The sequence below is a fragment of the Labrus mixtus genome, chromosome 1, assembly GCF_963584025.1.
Source record: "Labrus mixtus chromosome 1, fLabMix1.1, whole genome shotgun sequence".
Taxonomy (NCBI): domain Eukaryota; kingdom Metazoa; phylum Chordata; class Actinopteri; order Labriformes; family Labridae; genus Labrus; species Labrus mixtus.
Window position 1 is genome coordinate 5,248,063 of NC_083612.1, and position 19,195 is coordinate 5,267,257.

At 42.3% G+C, this 19,195-nt stretch overlaps 3 protein-coding genes across 3 annotated transcripts in view; 2 read left to right on the top strand and 1 right to left on the bottom strand.

Annotated features, from left to right (window-relative positions):
* LOC132973014 (hepatoma-derived growth factor-related protein 3-like) overlaps positions 1-19,195 on the top strand; it is a 210,786-nt gene that overhangs the window by 177,765 nt on the left and 13,826 nt on the right. The gene's annotated exons all lie outside the window — the stretch shown is intronic.
* Positions 1-19,195, top strand: part of dok4 (docking protein 4) — a 75,990-nt gene that overhangs the window by 38,206 nt on the left and 18,589 nt on the right. The gene's annotated exons all lie outside the window — the stretch shown is intronic.
* The window catches only part of LOC132972727 (hatching enzyme 1.2-like), a 217,304-nt gene continuing 201,506 nt past the window's right edge, over positions 3,398-19,195 (bottom strand). Inside the window, exon 8 of the mRNA XM_061035894.1 lies at positions 3,398-3,410. Within this exon, the coding sequence (XP_060891877.1) occupies positions 3,409-3,410 (2 nt within the window). The 3' untranslated portion in view covers positions 3,398-3,408. The remainder of the gene's footprint in view (positions 3,411-19,195) is intronic.

Consider the following 19,195-nt stretch of genomic DNA (forward strand, 5'->3'; position numbering starts at 1 on the left):
GGCCGACAGTTGTTTGATTGTTCCAGTCGCTTCAGTATTTATTGGAGGAATGTCGCTAAAGGTCCTAAGCATGCATATTTAGTTTGACTCATTGTTTAACACAATGAAAGTCTGCTCTGTGTAAGCTTCTGCCTGTGGCTCGAGCTGCATAGACTGCACCGAGGAATGCTAATTTGCGTGAGCGTGAGTCATATTCAGGTTGCGTAGGCAGTGGAATTCAACTCGAGCATGAGTCATAATATGAAACGCGAATCAATTTGAGCCAGGTTCTGTTCACCAGCTCACTTCAAATAATGCTCCGCTCTCCGCTATCGCTGCTCTCACAGCCCGAGAGAGAGCGGCGGCGCCGTGCTGCTCTCTAAAGGAGGCTGATGAAATCCCACTTCAGCATGAGCTCAGTGCTAAGGATACTTCCCAAAATAAAGTTCCCTGCCCTGAAGTTTGAGCTCACTTAACGGCTTATGTATCGAAACAAGTCGGCCTGTGGGAAATAATGTTCTGGTTCTTTACTGCTTGACCTGATGTGAGCTTTCTGTTTATTCTTTGAGTGCCCAGTGTACAAATGTGTGGGAGAGAAATAGAGAATGTGTGTGTTTTATCTCCGCTTTTACTGGCAGATCCAAACCTCATGTTTTGAGCGGATGTTTGGGAGTGTGTGTGTGTGTGTGTGTGTGTGTGTGTGTGTGTGTGTGTGTGTGTGTGTGTGTGTGTGTGTGTGTGTGTGTGTGTGTGTGTGTGTGTGTGTGTGTGTGTGTGTGTGTGTGTGTGTGTGTGTGTGAGTGTGTGTGTGTGTGTGTGTGTGTGTGTGTGTGTGTGTGTCTGCATGCGTACGTGTGGACCAGTAAAGACAAAATCAAAGAGTTTATTGTGTGTACAAGTTAATATCTTGTGCACATATCTTAATAACTTGTTTGTTCACTGACAGATTAAAATCAGTGGGGGAAAATATGATTGATTTTGAACATCTGACAGAACACCACAGACTCCATGTGAGTCCTGCATCGTCTCATCAACAGGAACTAGTGATGTGTAGTCCGTGAACGATCATCGTGTGTGTGTGTGTGTGTGTGTGTGTGTGTGTGTGTGTGTGTGTGTGTGTGTGTGTGTGTGTGTGTGTGTGTGTGTGTGTGTGTGTGTGTGTGTGTGTGTGTGTGTGTGTGTGTGTGTGTGTGTGTGTGTGTGTGTGTGTGTGTGTGTGTGTGACTGAGGCTGGTGACTCGCAGTCTCGCTCGTTCACGTTCAGTCAGTGTTTCGTTCACTGAACGTGCTGAACGAGAGCTCCGACGTGAGCAGCCGGTGGTGAATAATAAACCAATGAGCTGAGAATGTAGTTCACCAGCCTCAGTCACACACACACACACACACACACACACACACACACACACACACACACACACACAGAGTCTAGAGAGAGAGAGACACGAGACGGGAGAGAGGAGAGCGCAGCTGAAGTTGAGAAATGAACGACTCTTTTCAGTCAGTGATTCAGTTCAGTTCGTTCACCCAGATGATTCGTTTGTTTTGAACAAATCGTTCACAAACTACACATCACTAGAGCTCCGACATGAATCACTGAACGTGCTGAGAGGAAGAGAGTGACTCGGAGGCGGAGCTCTCGTTCAGTGAACGTACTGAACAGAACGGTCGGGGAAAATAAATGTGATTGTTTTAGCAGCTTTCAGTTTGCAAACTGTAACTTTATCCAACTAAATTCTCAGCTCATTGGTTCATTATTCACCACCGGCTGTTCTCAGTACGATCGCGAGCAGAACTAAACGTTCGGCCGTGTTTCAGCTTATTAAATTCTGATTCACAGACAGAGCTGCGGAGAAGTACTGAACGATTCGGTGAACGAATCTTTTGAACGAATCACTTTACTGAACTGATTCTACTGATTCAGTACACTGAAAAGAACTGCTTTTCCCATCACTAACAGGAACAACACGTTCTTGTTGACAGAGTTTTTGTTTTCTACAATCTATTTTTAGCTCGTCCATGTCTTGAGTTCATCAGAGGAAAACTGTTGTGGACGACTTTATCGTCATATTTTTCGTTAAACAAAATGAACACCTGATGAGACACTGAGCTATCATCTCCCTTTTCCCATTTTTTTATTTCAGTTTCTTGGTACTTAATGCATTCAGGTGAATTTCAGGTGTTTCTTTTTAAATCAAACTACTACAGGTTAGAACTTCAGACAGAATGAGAGCATGACGTTCATAGAAAGTGTTCTGATTTGCAAAGCTCGCATTGTTTTTGCTTCATGCAACTCTGAAAACATTTAACACTGAGTTGATATTCACATAAAATTTGAGCTCAAAGGCAAGTTAACTTCCTCTCTTTCTGTCTGTCTGAGTCTCTCTTTAAGGTTTTATTCTGTTTTGTTTTGAGCACTAACTGCTCCAGTTTCCTGTCCTCATGTCTCCCCCCCCCCCCCCCCCCTCTCTCGCTCTATGACACTGCCCCTGTCATTTAATTGCTCTGTGTCTTCTCTTTCTCCCTCTGCGGTTTCTCTGCCCAGAGCACTGATTCCTCTCATCTCGTTCTTCCTTTTCCGCCTCATTATCTGTATCCTTTCTCTGCGTTCACTCTATGTTATCTCTCTCTCTCTCTCTCTCTCTCTTTTTGCCCTTTTTCATTAACTCTCTTAATCCATCCTCTCTCTGTGCCTGTTTAGTAAGCATTGTGTCCACATGTCAGGATGTGAAGTATAAAGCAGAGATAGTGTGGCGTCAGTGGAATGCAGCCAGCAGGCTTTGTTCAACTGTATTTGTTTCAGATTTTCCTTTTTGTTCCCCAGGGATTTACTTTTCAAATGAACCTTCATGCAGACAGTTTCTCTCATTCAGACGTGGGGTTAATCTCACAAAGGGAGGGGGAAATCATCTTTAGGGAGTTACCTGGTCAACTGATCATGAGGTCAAAGTTTTGCCAACATGGACTGAATGCACGATAAGGCGACAAGCCTGAAGCACTGAGCCATGATCACCTGGTTACAGAAGTTTGAAAGAGAGACATGCGCACTGATTTCTGCTTACATTTTGTTTTAACTCCTGAGGGAGTTATCTGGTTGGCATTGCTTCACTGGTGTGTCTGTGGCTCAATCCTGCAGCTACATGTCCGATGTGTCCCTGGGCAGGACACTTAACCCCAGTTTGCCTCGTAGGCGGCGTATTAATATGTATGAATGCGATCAGTGAATACTGAAGGACACTTCACGCAGCAGCCTCTGCCATCAGTGTGTGGATGTGTGGGTGTGACCTGCGATGTGAAAGTGCTTTGAGTAGTCAGAAGACCGGATCAGCGCTATACAAGCTCAAGTCCAGTTACTGTGTTGAAAGTTATTCACCGACTTTATGTGTCTGTTGTTTGGTGCCGGGCAGTAGAGCCCAGTGTGGGACTGGTTTCTTAATCCCGCTGCCGCTCCGCTCCTTCCTGCACCCCCAACATCTGTGTTCAATCCCGCCCGCACAAATTCTGACCACTCAGTTGAAAGTACCGATTACAAAACCCTGCATTCAATTAAAAGAATGGAAATATAAAAGTGATCACTTAAGTTACGCACCACACTAACAAATAACATATTCCAGTCTGACTGTCTGTGAGTCAGATTCTTCTTGTCCAGTTTGCACAGGAATGGCAGACACACAAAGCATCACGCTGTATTCCAATATATGCGCAGTACTAATGTGTCTGATTGTCTTGTTTTATATATGCAGAGAGAAGTGCTTATCTTTGATGACTTCGATCAGAGAGATAGGAGGAGCAGGTGTGTTGTCTCATCCCAGACGTGACAGATTTTTGCCCGTTGTATATCAGAACTTTTCTCATTTGTTGCAACCAGACAGTAGATATTAATGGATGAAGCCTGAGTGACATGACCGCCATGATGCAAATCCTGTCTCAGCCTAACTTTCAGTCAACCTAACGTCAGGCTGAGAGCTGGAGCTGAGGCGGGTTTTAAGCCTCTTGAGGAATCATACATCACACCCCCCTGTCTATCGCGCCTAACTATAGATAACACATATCGTTCATGACATCAAAACGGAGCTGTTTCTCACCCCCCGTACAGTGTGTGCCAGTGATGACAAAAACTATTCAGACCTAATTGTTTTTTTATTTATGCAGCCTTCTCCAGCTAATTTAAATAAACACGTTTATTTATGCTGTAAAAACTGCTTTTTTGGCTGTGGTGTGTATGTGACTTCCAGGGTTTCTGGAGTCAGCCTCAAGCGGACATTGGATGAACTGCAGGATTTTGCACTTCCGCATTGGCTTCATTTTGTCAAGACCGGAGGTTGCCGCTTGGTTGCAACTAACAACGTCGAGTTCTTGTCCATAATTATCTGTAACAAATAAGAGATGTGTCCAGATGTCCAGATGCTTTGTCTTAAAAAAACACCTTTAATCTTCTTTTACATGTCATTTGTTAATTCCATCATTGGAAGCACCAGCTGTCCTGGACCAAAGTCTGCTCCCGCCCTCAGCAACATTCATACTGCTCGCTCTCAGGAGATTTGCATTGGGCCCTGTGGGACCCCTGGGATCCAAACGCCATTTCAGCCCTCTACTGGGCGGCTAGTGTAGATTTATGAGCCTGCTCCTCTAAAGGTCAACGAGAGCAGTAGATAAATACAGTGAACTAACAACAGAGCAATAAGCTCAAGATGCTTTAACGGCCCACAACAGCAAGTTTAAACTCAAGAGACAACATTGGTCCATTGATCTTACCCCCTAATATGACCCTTGGGAGCATTTTCTAAATTAGAGCTTCGACTGATGGCAGACAGTCCCAGTAAGTTGTTAATGTATGAGCGCCAACAGACTTTAGGCACCAAAACGATTATTCTTTTTATGGCCAGCAGGGATAACTGAATAACTACAAAACAAAAATATGGGTTTGAATGAAATGCAACAAAATGAACCTGTACACATGTTTGTTTGATAAGGACAGTCTCCTCCATAGAGGTGAAGGGAAGTGCAGAATTACTGTCTGCAGGTTTTTGACATTTTGAGCTACCGTACGGTCTTCACAAACATATAGTTAGTTTAGCTTTTCTTAATATCACTATCATCATTAGTGTGACTTTGAGGGCCCTGTTTTGAGAGTCTAAGGACACACTCACACTAGACCCAGTTTCTCCGTACCGTGCTGAAGCATGATCGTCCCCCACTCCCCATTCCCCCGCTGGCCTGCCCAGTAAGAACATTTTTACTGCATCGCAAGGACAGTTGTGCTCCAAGATTCTTTGCACTGAGCATACGATAGGGCCCTTCAATTATTGAAACTTTTCTTTAGAACGGTTGATGCAGTCATGTTAGGAAAGTATTGATGAATTCTTAATTGGCCTCAGGTTTCACTCTGTGAAACTTTGATACCCCGGAGGGTGAGCATGTGAAGTCAGTGAATTAACAAAGTAAAAAAAGCCAGCAGAGGCACAGAGGTAGTGAGGAGGGTGGGATTACAAAGGGAGGTAAAAAAAAAAAAAGAGGGCTATCTGAATTAGTCTCTGCCTCCTCAGGGCACAAAGAACTTAGACAGCTGAGGTCCTGCTCGAGGCCGAGCACATAGACTCCCAGAGTCATGCTTAATTTATCTCAACAGCAACAACAAAGCCAGAGGAAAAAGCCCCAGACATGCAAAGTCTCAGCACACACTGACTTAAACTCACCTCAGCTGCACTGATGAACCTCCAGAGCCCTAACATGTCCATGCAACAGTCTTCTACTTCTGTATTACCACCGTCCCCTGACAATGATCCACTGCATTGATGAGATTAATATTGATCAGTCAAACCCCCACACCCACCTTAACCAACCTCCTACTGATTGAGCTCACAGTCGATGCACACAGAGGGTTAATGGGCCTATAGTCTTAAAGCATACGAGACCTGTTTGCTACATATGTCAATATGCTTAGCTTTGCCTTTCGGGTGTGTGGAAATAAATTCTTATTTAGTTGGTTTTTTTTTCCATTTCTGCAAGTGGCAGGAAAAGTCATTTCCATTCTTCAAATGCATCTGCACACTGAATCATTGGATGCACTCCAAATTAGATTTCAGTCAGCCAAATACTTTTTAAGTCAGTGTGTATTTGAATATGGACAGCGTTGTAATTAATGCATGTCACAAGCTAAATTACGACACATTACGAGAATAACCTGAATCATGCATGTTTTTACCAACCAAGCAAAATGTTCTAACATCTGAGGTTTCCCCCTCGACATATATAACATCAGAAACCGTTTAAATTATTCATTCAGACTATGAAACAACCATCCTAACCCACGAGTCCTGGAAGAGTCGAACAGTTGGCATTCATCAACGTTTTCTCGTGTACACACTGGAGGACTGCTCCAGATATTCTCCTGACCTGGCTGTTCACATGATGCTCCTCACAGCGCGGAATGAAACTTAAGAACAAACAATTAAACAGTTTAGAACAACAAGCAGAGTTAATCAACGTTTAATAAACACTCTCTCCGTTAGTGTGGCTGTGGCATGCTCTCAACCGGAAGGTCGAGGGTTCGATCCCCAGCTCCTGCAGCAACATGTCCGATGTATCCTTTGTCGAGACACTTAACCCCGGACTGCTCCCACGTCTTTGGCGCATGAATGGGACGAGTTACTTCTGATGGTCTCACTACACAGCGACCTCTGTCATCAGGGTGTGAATGTGTGGGTGTGACATGAGGTGTAAAAGAGCTTTGAGTAGTCAGAAGACTAGAAAAGTGCTACACAAGCTCAAGTCCATTTACCGTTTAATTGAGGGAGCCACAGAGTTGGATGATTCTTTTCAGTATTTATAACTATAAGTGACCGCTGTCATGTCACACATGGTTGTTTCATCAACTTTATTACACATATAAAGAGCTAATGTGACGCTTTAATCCAACAATGACTTTTATTTTATATAAACTATAGCCATACCTCGCTACTGTCTTCCATTTCTTTCTATTTAGTCTAACATATAACTATGTAAAAGGTTATGTAAGCAGCCCTCTGAGACTAGCAGGTGGAGCCGGAGCTTCCTGATCTGACATTCAGCTTCACCTCTCTTCCCCTCTCGCTGACTGCAGGCGCTCTGACCTTCCTGCTCCTCCACATATAATGTCCTCCTCTGCCTTTCTCCGAACGCTGCTTCATGCTTCTCCACCCTCTGGTGCTGCTTTTTCATCGTTTTTTTAGAAACATTGTACATCACGAGGTAAATCCAGACAGACGAAACTGAACGTCATTAAAGTGAAGTGGCTTAGGGTTATTTGTTCTTTTTTAAGAAGTAGTCAAAGAGTAAAGCAAAATGTCACTGTGATATCTCTAATAGAGATCTAATAGTTACTAATAAAGCCAGATAAAAAATAAATAAATGTTGGTGTCTGAAGTAAACTCAAACAAAAAGCTTCTGTTTCATTCAATTAAAAAATTAAAGCAGGAAAAAGAATCTATCTTTATAACATTTTCGTTTATACATAAAAAATATTTTACAAAAAAATCATTAAAAACAATGTAAAGGAGTCGTGTCCTTGCATTAGCAACAGCTTTTCTCCTGGATCCCTAACCCTGAAAAGACGTTATTAAATGAGTACTTAGACATAATGGGAAATGGCCTTGAGCTTAAATGGAGCTTTTAGATAGTCTTCTGACTACTCAGTGAACTTGTACACACCTACACATTCACACACTGATGGGAGAGGTTGCTACAGTATGTGGTGAGACCATCAGAGGAAACTAATCTCATACAAACCCGTTTATGTCAACGTAGCAGCAGGAGCTAAGGTAAGGTGTCTTGCCCAAGGACACATCGGACATGTTGCTGCAGGAGCTGGGGATCGAACCTTTGACCTTTCGGTTGAGAGACGACGACTCCACCAACTGAGACAAAACGTCAATCGCTGCTTCTCTTCAGACTGTTTTCACTTGTTTTCTGTCTTTATTGTGCTGAGTAAGACATAGACATAAGAGCGAGCATGCAGACACACACACACGCACACACACACACACACACACACACACACACACACACACACACACACACACACACACACACACACACACACACACACACACACACACACACAACACTTCTTCTGAACGTGCACTTCTGCACCAAACTGGGTGAGAATGAGCAGAAGAAAACTGTTTTATGTGGTGTCGTCGCTTTCCACATCACAGCAAAATGAGTAACCTCATCTAGCTTAACAACCTAAGTAGGTATACGAAGGTGCTGTTGCTGCCCAGTCTCCATCACTCATCAAGAGAGAGTTTTCAGTGAGCCGAAGTTACAGTAAAGGTAGTACTGTTGAGTTACAGGGTATGAAATACAGTAGATCCAATTCAGCTCAAAATAAGAAATGGTTAGTATTGGTGTCAAAAAAACAAAAAACAAAGAGTGTCTGTATTGTGTTGATTTTTTTTTTTAAATCCCCCAAAAATGTGTTTAAAAGTTTAGTATTGCCCATCACTAAATCACAGCGGTGTTCCTCAAGTTTTTCACCAAGTACTTGCGTGCGCTGTGAGCTCAGAAACAAAAAAAACGGCCGAGGCAGAGGGCGTTTATCACTCAGGCCGCCGCGCGCTGAAAACACTGAACTCCATTGGTTGTGCACAGTAAATAAGAGCTGCCAATGCAAAAAGAAAAACATCGGTGAACAGAAGCCTCAACGCCTAGTTTCCTCTGCAGAAACTCTTCCCAGGCATTTTTGAAGTTTTGGATTTACTCTGTCTGCCATTTTAATGTTGTTAAAATCACAAAGACTACATTATTAATTGCAGGGAGTAGTAGTGCTCATTACACGTTTTCTACATTTTCCAGAATGTGAATTTGATTGATCCACTGAGACGCTGACATTTCCATCGGGTCTCCGAAAGCAGCATGTTCCAAATTAAAGTTTGTGAAGGGGAAAGACGGACTCATGAGATGTGATGAAGTAATGACTTCACAGCAGCTAGCACATCCAGAATTATTAGAACGTAATAAAAACGGGACTATAAAGTTGAGTATCATGTGTTGAATGCTTGCACACTGGGTTGTCAGCATCTCTGTGCTTTGGACCCTCTCTCGCCCACACACACACACACACACACACACACACACACACTTTGCTCCCAGCTTCATTTGTCCTCCTACCTCCTCTCAGCAGCCTCCAGCCTGTGCCGGCTGCACTTCTGGCTGCTGAGTTGAACTCACTGAGAAAAGTTTATTTTATATTAAAGTGAAGTAGTTTTAATAGAATTTTATACCAAAATACAGGAACATATATAAGTCTAACTTTCTATGGAGAATGGCAGCACCAGTCATTTTACTAAGAGCTACAAAAGGCTGACAAACACAATAAGACGGCATTATACTCTGTGTTAGTAAAATTCATTAACCTTTGGGGGGATCTCTACCCTTTACTAATACAGCTGTCTAGGTAAATAAAAGGGACCATGTCTTGTGTTTAAAGGCTTTATATGTGATTTTTTGATCCAGCAGATGTCGCCCTTGAGCACCAGCATGAAACCAAAACAACTCACGGTGCATTGTTGTGTTAGCATGCTAATGCTAGCGATCTTTATTATGCTCGTATCTTCACACTGCATGTAAATTTACCTGAAATGAGCGTGATCTAGAAACACAGTTAAGCAGTGAGTACAGTATGTTATTCTTCTTTTCTCTAGTCCCTCAATTAAACAACTTTTATACGCGAGGGGAGGAGTCAGCCGGCCGTCCTGGCGATGTAAACAAAGTGAAGATAGGACTCTGAAAACTCTGAAAACATCACAGACAGTGGGACTCGGGTGTTACACCCATTGTAGACAGTCATGACTCACAGAGTTATTTTCAGAGGATATACTTGATTTATATTATATTTAAGTGTGAAAAATCACATATAAAACCTTTAAGGTGAAATATATATGCTGGGTCTTCATCTAATTGGCCAAATGTTGGGAAAATAATATAAACTATTTTAATTTAAATGATCTGATTTAATATTATGAAATACAAATAGATGTGCAGATGTGACCATCACATCACCTCAGAGTGATTGCTCGCCCCCATAATGCAGCGCCCTCCTCATTTTCCTGCACATTGGAGATGCTTCTGTGAACCATGCATTAGCAGTGAGTCAGTGATGTGCAGCACATTTTTGCCACAGGATGATATAGTTCTGGAGGGGATTATTGAAATGACTCTGAATGTGTTTCCCACCTCCACATTGATAAGAGAAGCGCCCGGATGATCACTCAAAATCTTTATCTTGATAGCTGTTAGCGCTGACCTTGCTCGCTAAGATGAGGAGGACAAAGTCATCGCCCAAAATAGCAGCTAGACCATCGCGGAGCCATTGTTGCTGAACGGAGTCGAACACATGCCCCTCGTGTGGAGGCGTTAGGACGGAGCAGAGGTGTCAGTCTAAAGGTTATTGAAGCGGCTATATGGTACGATAAGATCAGATCAAACTAAAACCAAGCCCGGGGGGGGGACATTGGGAAGAGAAGGACACGGATCGATCAGCCGTGCTCAAAGCTGATTGCCTTGCCGGGAAAAGATTTGTCTAATCTGATAACAATAGGTCACCCTTGTTTGTGCAGCTCGCCTCCATGTCTGGGAATTGAACCCCGGTGTCCTGGAGGAATGACGGGCATGTAGGAGCTGAGGGAGATGCTTCGTTTGCTTTGAAAACTACAATAGAGATGAAGCAGAGGAATCAGCCTGCTGGTCCTTTATTAAACAAAGTGCAGTTTTCAGCACTCAGCAGTTAATGCATCACTGTCAGGGAACGTCATGCGAACACTCTGTTACTGTGATGAACATCATTTTCTCCTTTCTAAGTTGTCAAATATCAGCAGCAGTCAGTGCGCCAATGTGTGAAAATACCAGTGTCAGAACCTCTCCTGTGTCACGTCCAGATGCTGTCTATGGGATGGGGCTCATGTGCACACCGGATGGGACATGGTAATGAGGTTTTTGGGGCACTTTTTGATACCAGCTTGAAGAAGGAGTCCTCTGCTGCCTCCCCTCTCAGCTTTCACATCCAAGCTTTTTAAAAACAAAACGGATAATTTGTTGGGACACCTGTTTAGCTCCAGTGATTGACACCTCCGGGTGATGCCGTCTAATAGTCACATTGCAATAACCTGATGCTCCCGTAGTGAGTCTGTACAGATATTTTGTGTTAAACCCTGTTTGTGCAAATTGTTGCCCAACGAGTGACCCATCCTCCACGTTCATTTTTTATATATATCTTTAAATAATTTAATCTTATGAAGGCGATAGTTTCAAACCATGACCCTCGATGTCAGGATGAAGTAGCTCGTGAAGAATCCGATGTGTCAGATTGAGTGGTCTGTACCCGTTAATGTAGCAGATATTAAATCACTGCGTGTCTCTTATTGCTTTTATCATTTTATCATAAATATATATGATAAGTTTTATCATAAGCAGGAACTCATACAGGAAAGAAGAAATCAGCAAATAGTTTAACTTTAAGTTAAATCTTACATACTGGTCCCTTAAAGCTCCGGAAATGTTTTTCAAGAAAGCTCGTTAGTGGACCTCGTGATTTTTTTGTCAAGTCTCTCTTCATAACGAGGACTACTTTGTGATCTTACATCCTGGTACTTTAAAATAGAAAATATTCCATTCTTATGACCAATGAGTTAACATTGTCATTATTATGTTGTCATGCTGACACTTCAGTACAAATGTCTAAGAAGTTAGATTTGCCTGCAGAAATGGGATGACTTGATTGATTTCAGAAGAACACACACACACACACACACACACACACACACACACACACACACACCTCTGTTTCTCCATGATGCAGAAATGCACACTCAGCAGGACAGTGATGCTGTGGCAGCAGGAAGGTTTGGACAATGTTTGAGGTGTGTGTGTGTGTGTGTGTGTGTGTGTGTGTGTGTGTGTGTGTGTGTGTGTGTGTGTGTGTGTGTGTGTGTGTGTGTGTGTGTGTGTGTGTGTGTGTGTGTGTGTGTGTGTGTGTGTGTGTGTGTGTGTGTGTGTGTGTGTGTGTGTGTGTGTGTGTGTGGGTGAGTTATTGCTCTCCCGGGAAACAGAAGTCACTCTGGAGTGAATTACCTGACCCTGATTCTCTAGTTCACTTTCTTTTTTCTCCGTCTCCATCTTTATGTTCCACTTTCTCAAAAAGACGTTCCAGAACAGACGACCCACCTGCAGCTGCTCGTAGTCTCGGTTCGTTTGTTTTCCTTACTGCACCTGAGTTTGATTGCCCCTCCATCCATCACTACCATGCACATGTTTCTTTCAACACAACTCGAGGTGTTGCATGATTCAGAGTCTGTATCAAACATTTCACTAAATTAAAAAGACATTACATCTTTTTGCCCCTGTCTAAGAATACCTGCTTGACCTTTTATTTAATTGTTTTAACACTACAGCAATATTATCGAGGAAAACCAGATTCTGCTTTCAGAGATGGTGCCCCAAATAATCCATTCAAAGTTTCCTGTCATCCAATTAACTTCCTGCTACATGCCCCATAAAACAATTTACACTTTCAGACATTCAACAGGATGACAACCTAATGAATCAATTCTTAAAATAGTCACACTCATGTTGGAGACCGTCTGCGCAAAAATATAGACGGCTGTTAAAGGCTGAATGTGTGATTTTTCACACTTTTTGTAGCAGAAATCAAATATAACCTCTGAAAATAACTCTGTGAGTCATGACTGTCTACAATGAGTGTGACACCTGAGTCCCACTGTCTAAGACCATCCCCCCCCCCTTACGCCTCGGTGACATTCATAGTGAGAAGATGTCACAGGGGCGTAAACATCAGTCTGAACGTTGCTTTTGATTGATACTTTTCCAGTCAGCTTCCTTCTTTATATAAACCTTTACATTAATCAGTTTGTATATATATTTATAACCAATTCCATTTATCTGACAAAATATAGATGTAACATATGAATTAAACATAGTATACATGAACATGTTCATATATTTCCTACTTATCTTTGAAAGTATAGCTCTGACTCTTTTCTTCCACACTGACCTCTGTGTTCTTCCCGCCGTGCCGTGCAGTCTTTTATTCGTACACACACGTCGTATTCTTTCCTCTTCCCTTTGTTGTAGCCTCATTATCTCTCCGTGTTGTTCTGTCTCTTCCTCCCTCCCTCCCTCCCTCCCTCCCTCCCGCAGCTCTCCGCATTTCATTTGACAAAATGTAATGGGCTTTTTAATTGCGAGTCAGTTTACGACAGCTTCTAGTGTATTACCTTTTCTCTCTGTTCTCTCAGTTTGTCAGGAAGCGTGTGTGTTTCCATGTGTGTACATGTGAGTCTGTGTGTAGGTGTGTTTGTGTGTGTGATGCAATTACAGCTTATTGTGGAGTGTAAGGACCGCTAAACTGCTAATTTAGCTGGCTGTGGTTCACTCTTGTTTTTCCACCCAAACAATTACATGAACAGTATGATGTGCATGATGAAATCAAAGAGCGGCTTCAGGAGAGCAGGACGTCTTACGCACAACTTTAACTGAAGCTCAGCTGACAGAAACCTTATCTTCAATTTGTCAAATTTTCCATATTTCACTTAAGGATATTTTCTTCACAACATAGTTCCAGAGATGTTATTAAAGGCTTTATATGCGATTTTTTGATCCAGCAGATGTCGCCCTTGAGCACCAGCATGAAACCAAAACGACTCGCGGTGCATTGTTGTGTTAGCATGCTAATGCTAGCAATCTTTATTATGCTGGTATCTTCACACTGCATGTAAATTTACCTGAAATGAGCGTGATCTAGAAACACAGTTAAGCAGTGAGTACAGTATGTTATTCTTCTTTTCTCTAGTCCCTCAATTAAACAACTTTTATACGCGAGGGGAGGAGTCAGCCGGCCGTCCCGACGATGTAAACAAAGTGAAGATAGGACTCTGGAAACTCTGAAAACATCACAGACAGTGGGACTCGGGTGTTACACCCATTGTAGACAGTCATGACTCACAGAGTTATTTTCAGAGGATATACTTGATTTATATTATATTTAAGTGTGAAAAATCGAACATAAAGCCTTTAAGTTTCCAAGAAGTCATTAGAAAATCATTCATTTCCGGGTGGTGGTTAAGGGACGACACGGTCCAATGGTAGTGGGCAGATGAGGAGACCTCTGTTTCTCCTTTTTATTGTTTAATATCTAATTCTTTAGTAAATAAACATAAAGCTTTTCATTAAAATATTTCAAATTATTCTGGTAATAAAAAAAAATCTCCCATTGACAGGTGTTGCAAATTAGCATTTTGCTAAAAACACTAAGAGCAGTGCATCTGGGACTTGCATTGTCAAATGTCACAGCACCAATGTTACTGTATGTCCATGTCAAATAAACAAATGAATCAATAAATAAAATGTACTCAAAAATCTATATCAAGCCAAAGTCTTTGGACCCTGTGTCGCTGCTGGTCACTTCTACCCTGACTGCAGTGAAAGGCTTAAAAGGAAACACCAACTGGTTTCATGTTGGGACAAACTGTGAGGACCCTCTGCATGCTCTCTCTTTCTTTAGCTGAATCATTCTTTCTTCTGTGTTCCAGCTTACCTCCCTCCCTGTGTGCTTCCTTCCTGCTTCCCTCATCACATGTTTGGATGAAGGCAAGCCGTCAAACCATCTCATTAAATTCAATCTTTCATCACTGCAGACTGCGTTCTCCCGCAGTGATCAATATTCATGTATTTACGAGGGTTAAATAAAAACATGTGAGATGTGGTTCCCCTCTCGGATGGAGACATCTTAATATCTTTCATCTCGTATTTTTTGCTCTCCTATCTGCTTTGTTTCCAGCAGGAGCAGGCGTCAGTTTCCTGGGGAAAAGATCTAATAACCTGCCGTACATTACCTGCACACTAGCAAACAGCAGAGAGACAAATGTGGAGACTAGCTGGTGAACACAGGGGAACATTTAGCAGCTTAAGAGGCAGATATTTCCCAGAAGAGCTGGTGGAGACTAAAATAGAGCAAAGCTACATGTAGAGGGAGAAAACCTACACTCATCAGGTGTACAGAAACACAATTCCTATTAAATGTTGATGTTGCTTGTGTCAGCTGGTTGTCGAAAAGGCTCCATCAATTGTTAACTACAAAGACATAATGCATTAAAGTCGAGTTCACTTTGTATCGCTTGAAGGTGTCTCATCGTCACTCTGCTTTTCCAGCTAACAGCACAGAGACGTCTAAAAGCTGCTGTGTGGAGGGATGCACATCCAACCAGAAGTACAACCCGGAGCTAAATGTTTAAACAGCCGAACAGAAAAACTGAACTCTTAAGCCACAAATGAAATACAACTAAAAAAGACTTGAGGCATGAGCAGGAAGTATGAGAGCACACTCGGTCATGAAATCACACAAAGCTCCTCCAGTCTAAATGTCCAAGTGTCCATCAGCAAGACACTGAACCCTGAGTTGCTCCCGAAGGGAAACACAATTAACGATGAGCAGTTGGGACTTCACTGTGTTTGAAACATGTAATGTAAATGCACTTTGGGTAGTTGGAGGTCAGAATGTTTTACGAGTTTAAGAACTCGTTTTTTTTTTTTTTAAAGATTTATTTTTGGGCTTTTGTGCCTTTAATGAAGAGATAGGACAGTGGATAGAGTCTGAAATCAGGAAGAGAGAGAGAGAGAGGGGAATGACATGCGGGAAAGGAGCCACAGGCTGGACTTGAACCTGGGTCGCCCGCTTTGAGGACTATAGCCTCCATACATGGGGCGCGACCACTGTGCAAAATTAAAATTCAGTCAAGTGGACTAGTTAAAAGTTCAGTAAACACTCAAATCAAATTGAGCACATTTTATTAAACAACGGCTACATGGGAGCACAGCATCATCGGCTAAATGAAGTCAAATTGGTTTGCAGAGTGCGGCTAACAGCAAATGTATCGCTTGCAAATGTGACTGCACATTAGTAATAATAATCAGCCAACAACCTTTAGTGAGCACCTCTCACTTATTCCACATCAGTTGTGAGTCAAAGTCATCGTGACAAGTAATGCCTTTTTTTACTGCCTTACTGTAGGCCCTCCTTGCAGGTAAACATCCACATGCCTTTGCTAGTTACACATTGCTTTAGTCGAGTGGTTACATGCCAGTTTAACCAGACACAGCAAACAAACCGCTCCACGCTACGAGGTGCCATTAGATCACTGTGCTGGTTTACAGCTGGGTAGCAGAGCAGCAGGCAGAATTGCAGTAGCCATTAACAGGAGCTACAGCCCCATCTACTGGCAGGTGGCTGTGTTGCAGCTTAGACACAACATATAACCAGAGCTGTTTCACATAAGAACTCCTGCTCTGGATATTCTCCTGACTTGGCTGTTCATATATGCACCTCTATCCCTGTCTGACAAGGGGGGGGCACTCCTGAGGTAAGACATGATTTAAAAAAAGACGCAGAAGTAGCGGACAAAGCCACAGAGTCGACTATACGATGCTATAATGAGAATATTTATTGGCTCGAGGTGAATTCTCCGGATAATATCCTGCTGCGTTCTCACATCAGCTCACTCAGACTAGTTGGGTAAAAAACACTAGAGGGTCTGGCAGGAGAAACTCTGGGTGAAGTGCGGGTGAAAAATTCTGCTGTTTGCGTTCACCCATAAGCCTTTTTCACATATGCACTCTGGATAATATCTAGATATTTACAGGAGGACTTCGCCGGAGATTCTCCCGAACTAGTCGTTCACATATGCTCCTCACAGCGGGGGGGCTTTCCCTGTCAGGGGGGGGGGGGGGTCGCGGGGATTTCCCGAGGTAAAATGTGACGTAAAAAAAACAACGCGGAAGTAGCAGCCGTAGCAACAGAGTCCACTACACGACGTTATAATGAGAATATTTGTCTTTATATCAATGCGATACAACATAATGGAGAACAACATGCTGACGAACAGAAAACAGAATGCAGCCGTTTCATTACGTGCACGGAGATCGTAGAGGTCGCGTGCAGACACTTTAGACAGTCACTGTATATAAACGTCACTCGGGTCCCATTGGCTCGAATTGAAAATCTCCGGAGTATATTCGGCTGCGTTCAGACATCAGCTCACTCGGATATTCTGCAGATAAAATACTAGGGGTCTGGCCGGTGAAACTCCGGGTAAAGTTTGCGCGAAAAATGCGTCTGTTTGCGTTCACACATAGCCTAAAGAACCTCCGGGTAGCCAAATCTCCGGAGTTTTTCAGGAGTTTTCTGCATGTGTGAAAGCCCTTCAGCATTGCAGACCTGAATTAAGACAAATATGAATCATTTGTTTCACCGACTTGTAATTCTGAGCAGACTAGAGAGGTGCTTTGTCTTCTCCTTCATGATTCATGATTGTCTGGATTTGTATTCATATATTTTCCTCTGTACTTCTTTGCTTTATTCCAGGTATTATACTTACAGCTGGAGTGAAGTCTTTTTTTATATTTTGTTAATAGTCTTTCAACCTTGTAGATACAGCTATAAAGAAAATCAGTAAATGGAAATGTTGTGCTTCTGCTGTTCGGTTCTCCTGATCCTTTAGTCTATCTTCCACATCACCGTCTCCCTCCTCCCGGTCGTCTCCTCTTCCCTGTATCTGCTCACGACGCTGTGTTTGAAGTAAGCTGGTCTCGGCAGACAAATTGTGAGTAACGCTGAGTGAAGTTAAAGAGACGAGACGGAGGAGGGGGATGGAAACTGCTAATTGCTCCCTTCTTGCAGCTTCAAACACGAAGCTGATGTGAAACAGTTTGGAGTAACTGTTATTCCAGAGGGGTGAGCTCACATGAAAGCACGAGATGATGATGTTACGGCCGGCGCTGTGTTAGTGTAACCTTGCAGCTCCGCTCCCTCAGAACACTTAAATGGATTTGTGAGCATTTTGAATAATAAGCGTTTTTTTCTTTTTTATCACACACTTTCCCTTCAGCTTAGCGAGGATAACTCAATAGTATTTTTTACTAACCAATTCATTTTGAAGTGTGTGCTCAGATGTCAAATCTAAAAACACTCATTAAACTGTCAGACCATATGTGGAAGAAAATAAAACCTCAATTTAAGACCCAAGATTGAGAAAAATATTGAAATGTATAAGATGCATTCGTACCACTGTGTCATTTATATTTAATATTTAAGATCTCTCTATCCTTTCACACTCTATAGGGTGTGTCACCGCTCCATCAGAGTGCGACTGACGAGATAAAACAGAATTTTTTATCAGGAAGTGTCACATCTAATTTGATGCCCTAAAAATTCCTGGTTGCAAAATGCTTTCAGCTATTTAATCATTACTTTTTCTCAGGTCTCTTCAGCTTTTTGTTTGGTCCTGCCTGCAGATTGAGCCTTTATGAAACACTTTATTTCAAACAAAAACATCACATGAACCCTTTTAACGGAAGTGCATCATTTAAAATAATGTATTTCATTTCTGGGGTTCTGTAGAAAAGCCCCAAGAAGACAAACACTCTTTCATGTAGTCCTTACAAAACATACTTTTTGTAGTAGTTTTCATCTGTTCTTAAACTCGTCATTGTCACGTCTTTGTTCTTTGAGGGACATTTATCATCATATTTTTCATTGATGAAACTTAAACTGATGTCCTTCTAGGTCTTCCATATCTCTGAGTGCTTTCTTGTGTTTTTTGGAAGATGTCATAGACCAGAATGCATTGCAAATGGACATTGGTGTTTAAAAAAAAAAGAAATCTGGCTAAAACTCTGAAAAATATGCGCTTCTTTTGTAGTACATAGACCGAGTTGTGCTCACTTTGAAATCCCACAGTCTGTCTTTGACTGTTCACATTATTACAAATATCTGGAATAGTTCCTTTAAACTTGTAAACTCTAGCTGGTGTAATTATCACATCAGTTAGTTTTATTATAACAATCTTAGTCTCGTGTTTGCTGTTTGTCTCTGCCTCAGGCAAAGTTTCCTTTTTTAACATCATTCCTGTCAATTAGAGCGCTGCAGGGCTTTCCAGGTACGTTTCAAACCTCACAACAACCTGTTCACTGCATGAATAATCATACACCGTCCTCAGGCAGCTTTCCCAATCTTCTGCTCATTTAGTGCAGATCATTTTGAACAAGACGATCAGCACAGCTGCAATTACAGAAGATAGAAAACTCTTTTTTATGGCTCAGTGTCCAGGTGTAAACGAGTGTGTCCTCTCAGTTTATCTCTCCTGCATCAATCTAATTTATTCAGGCAGAA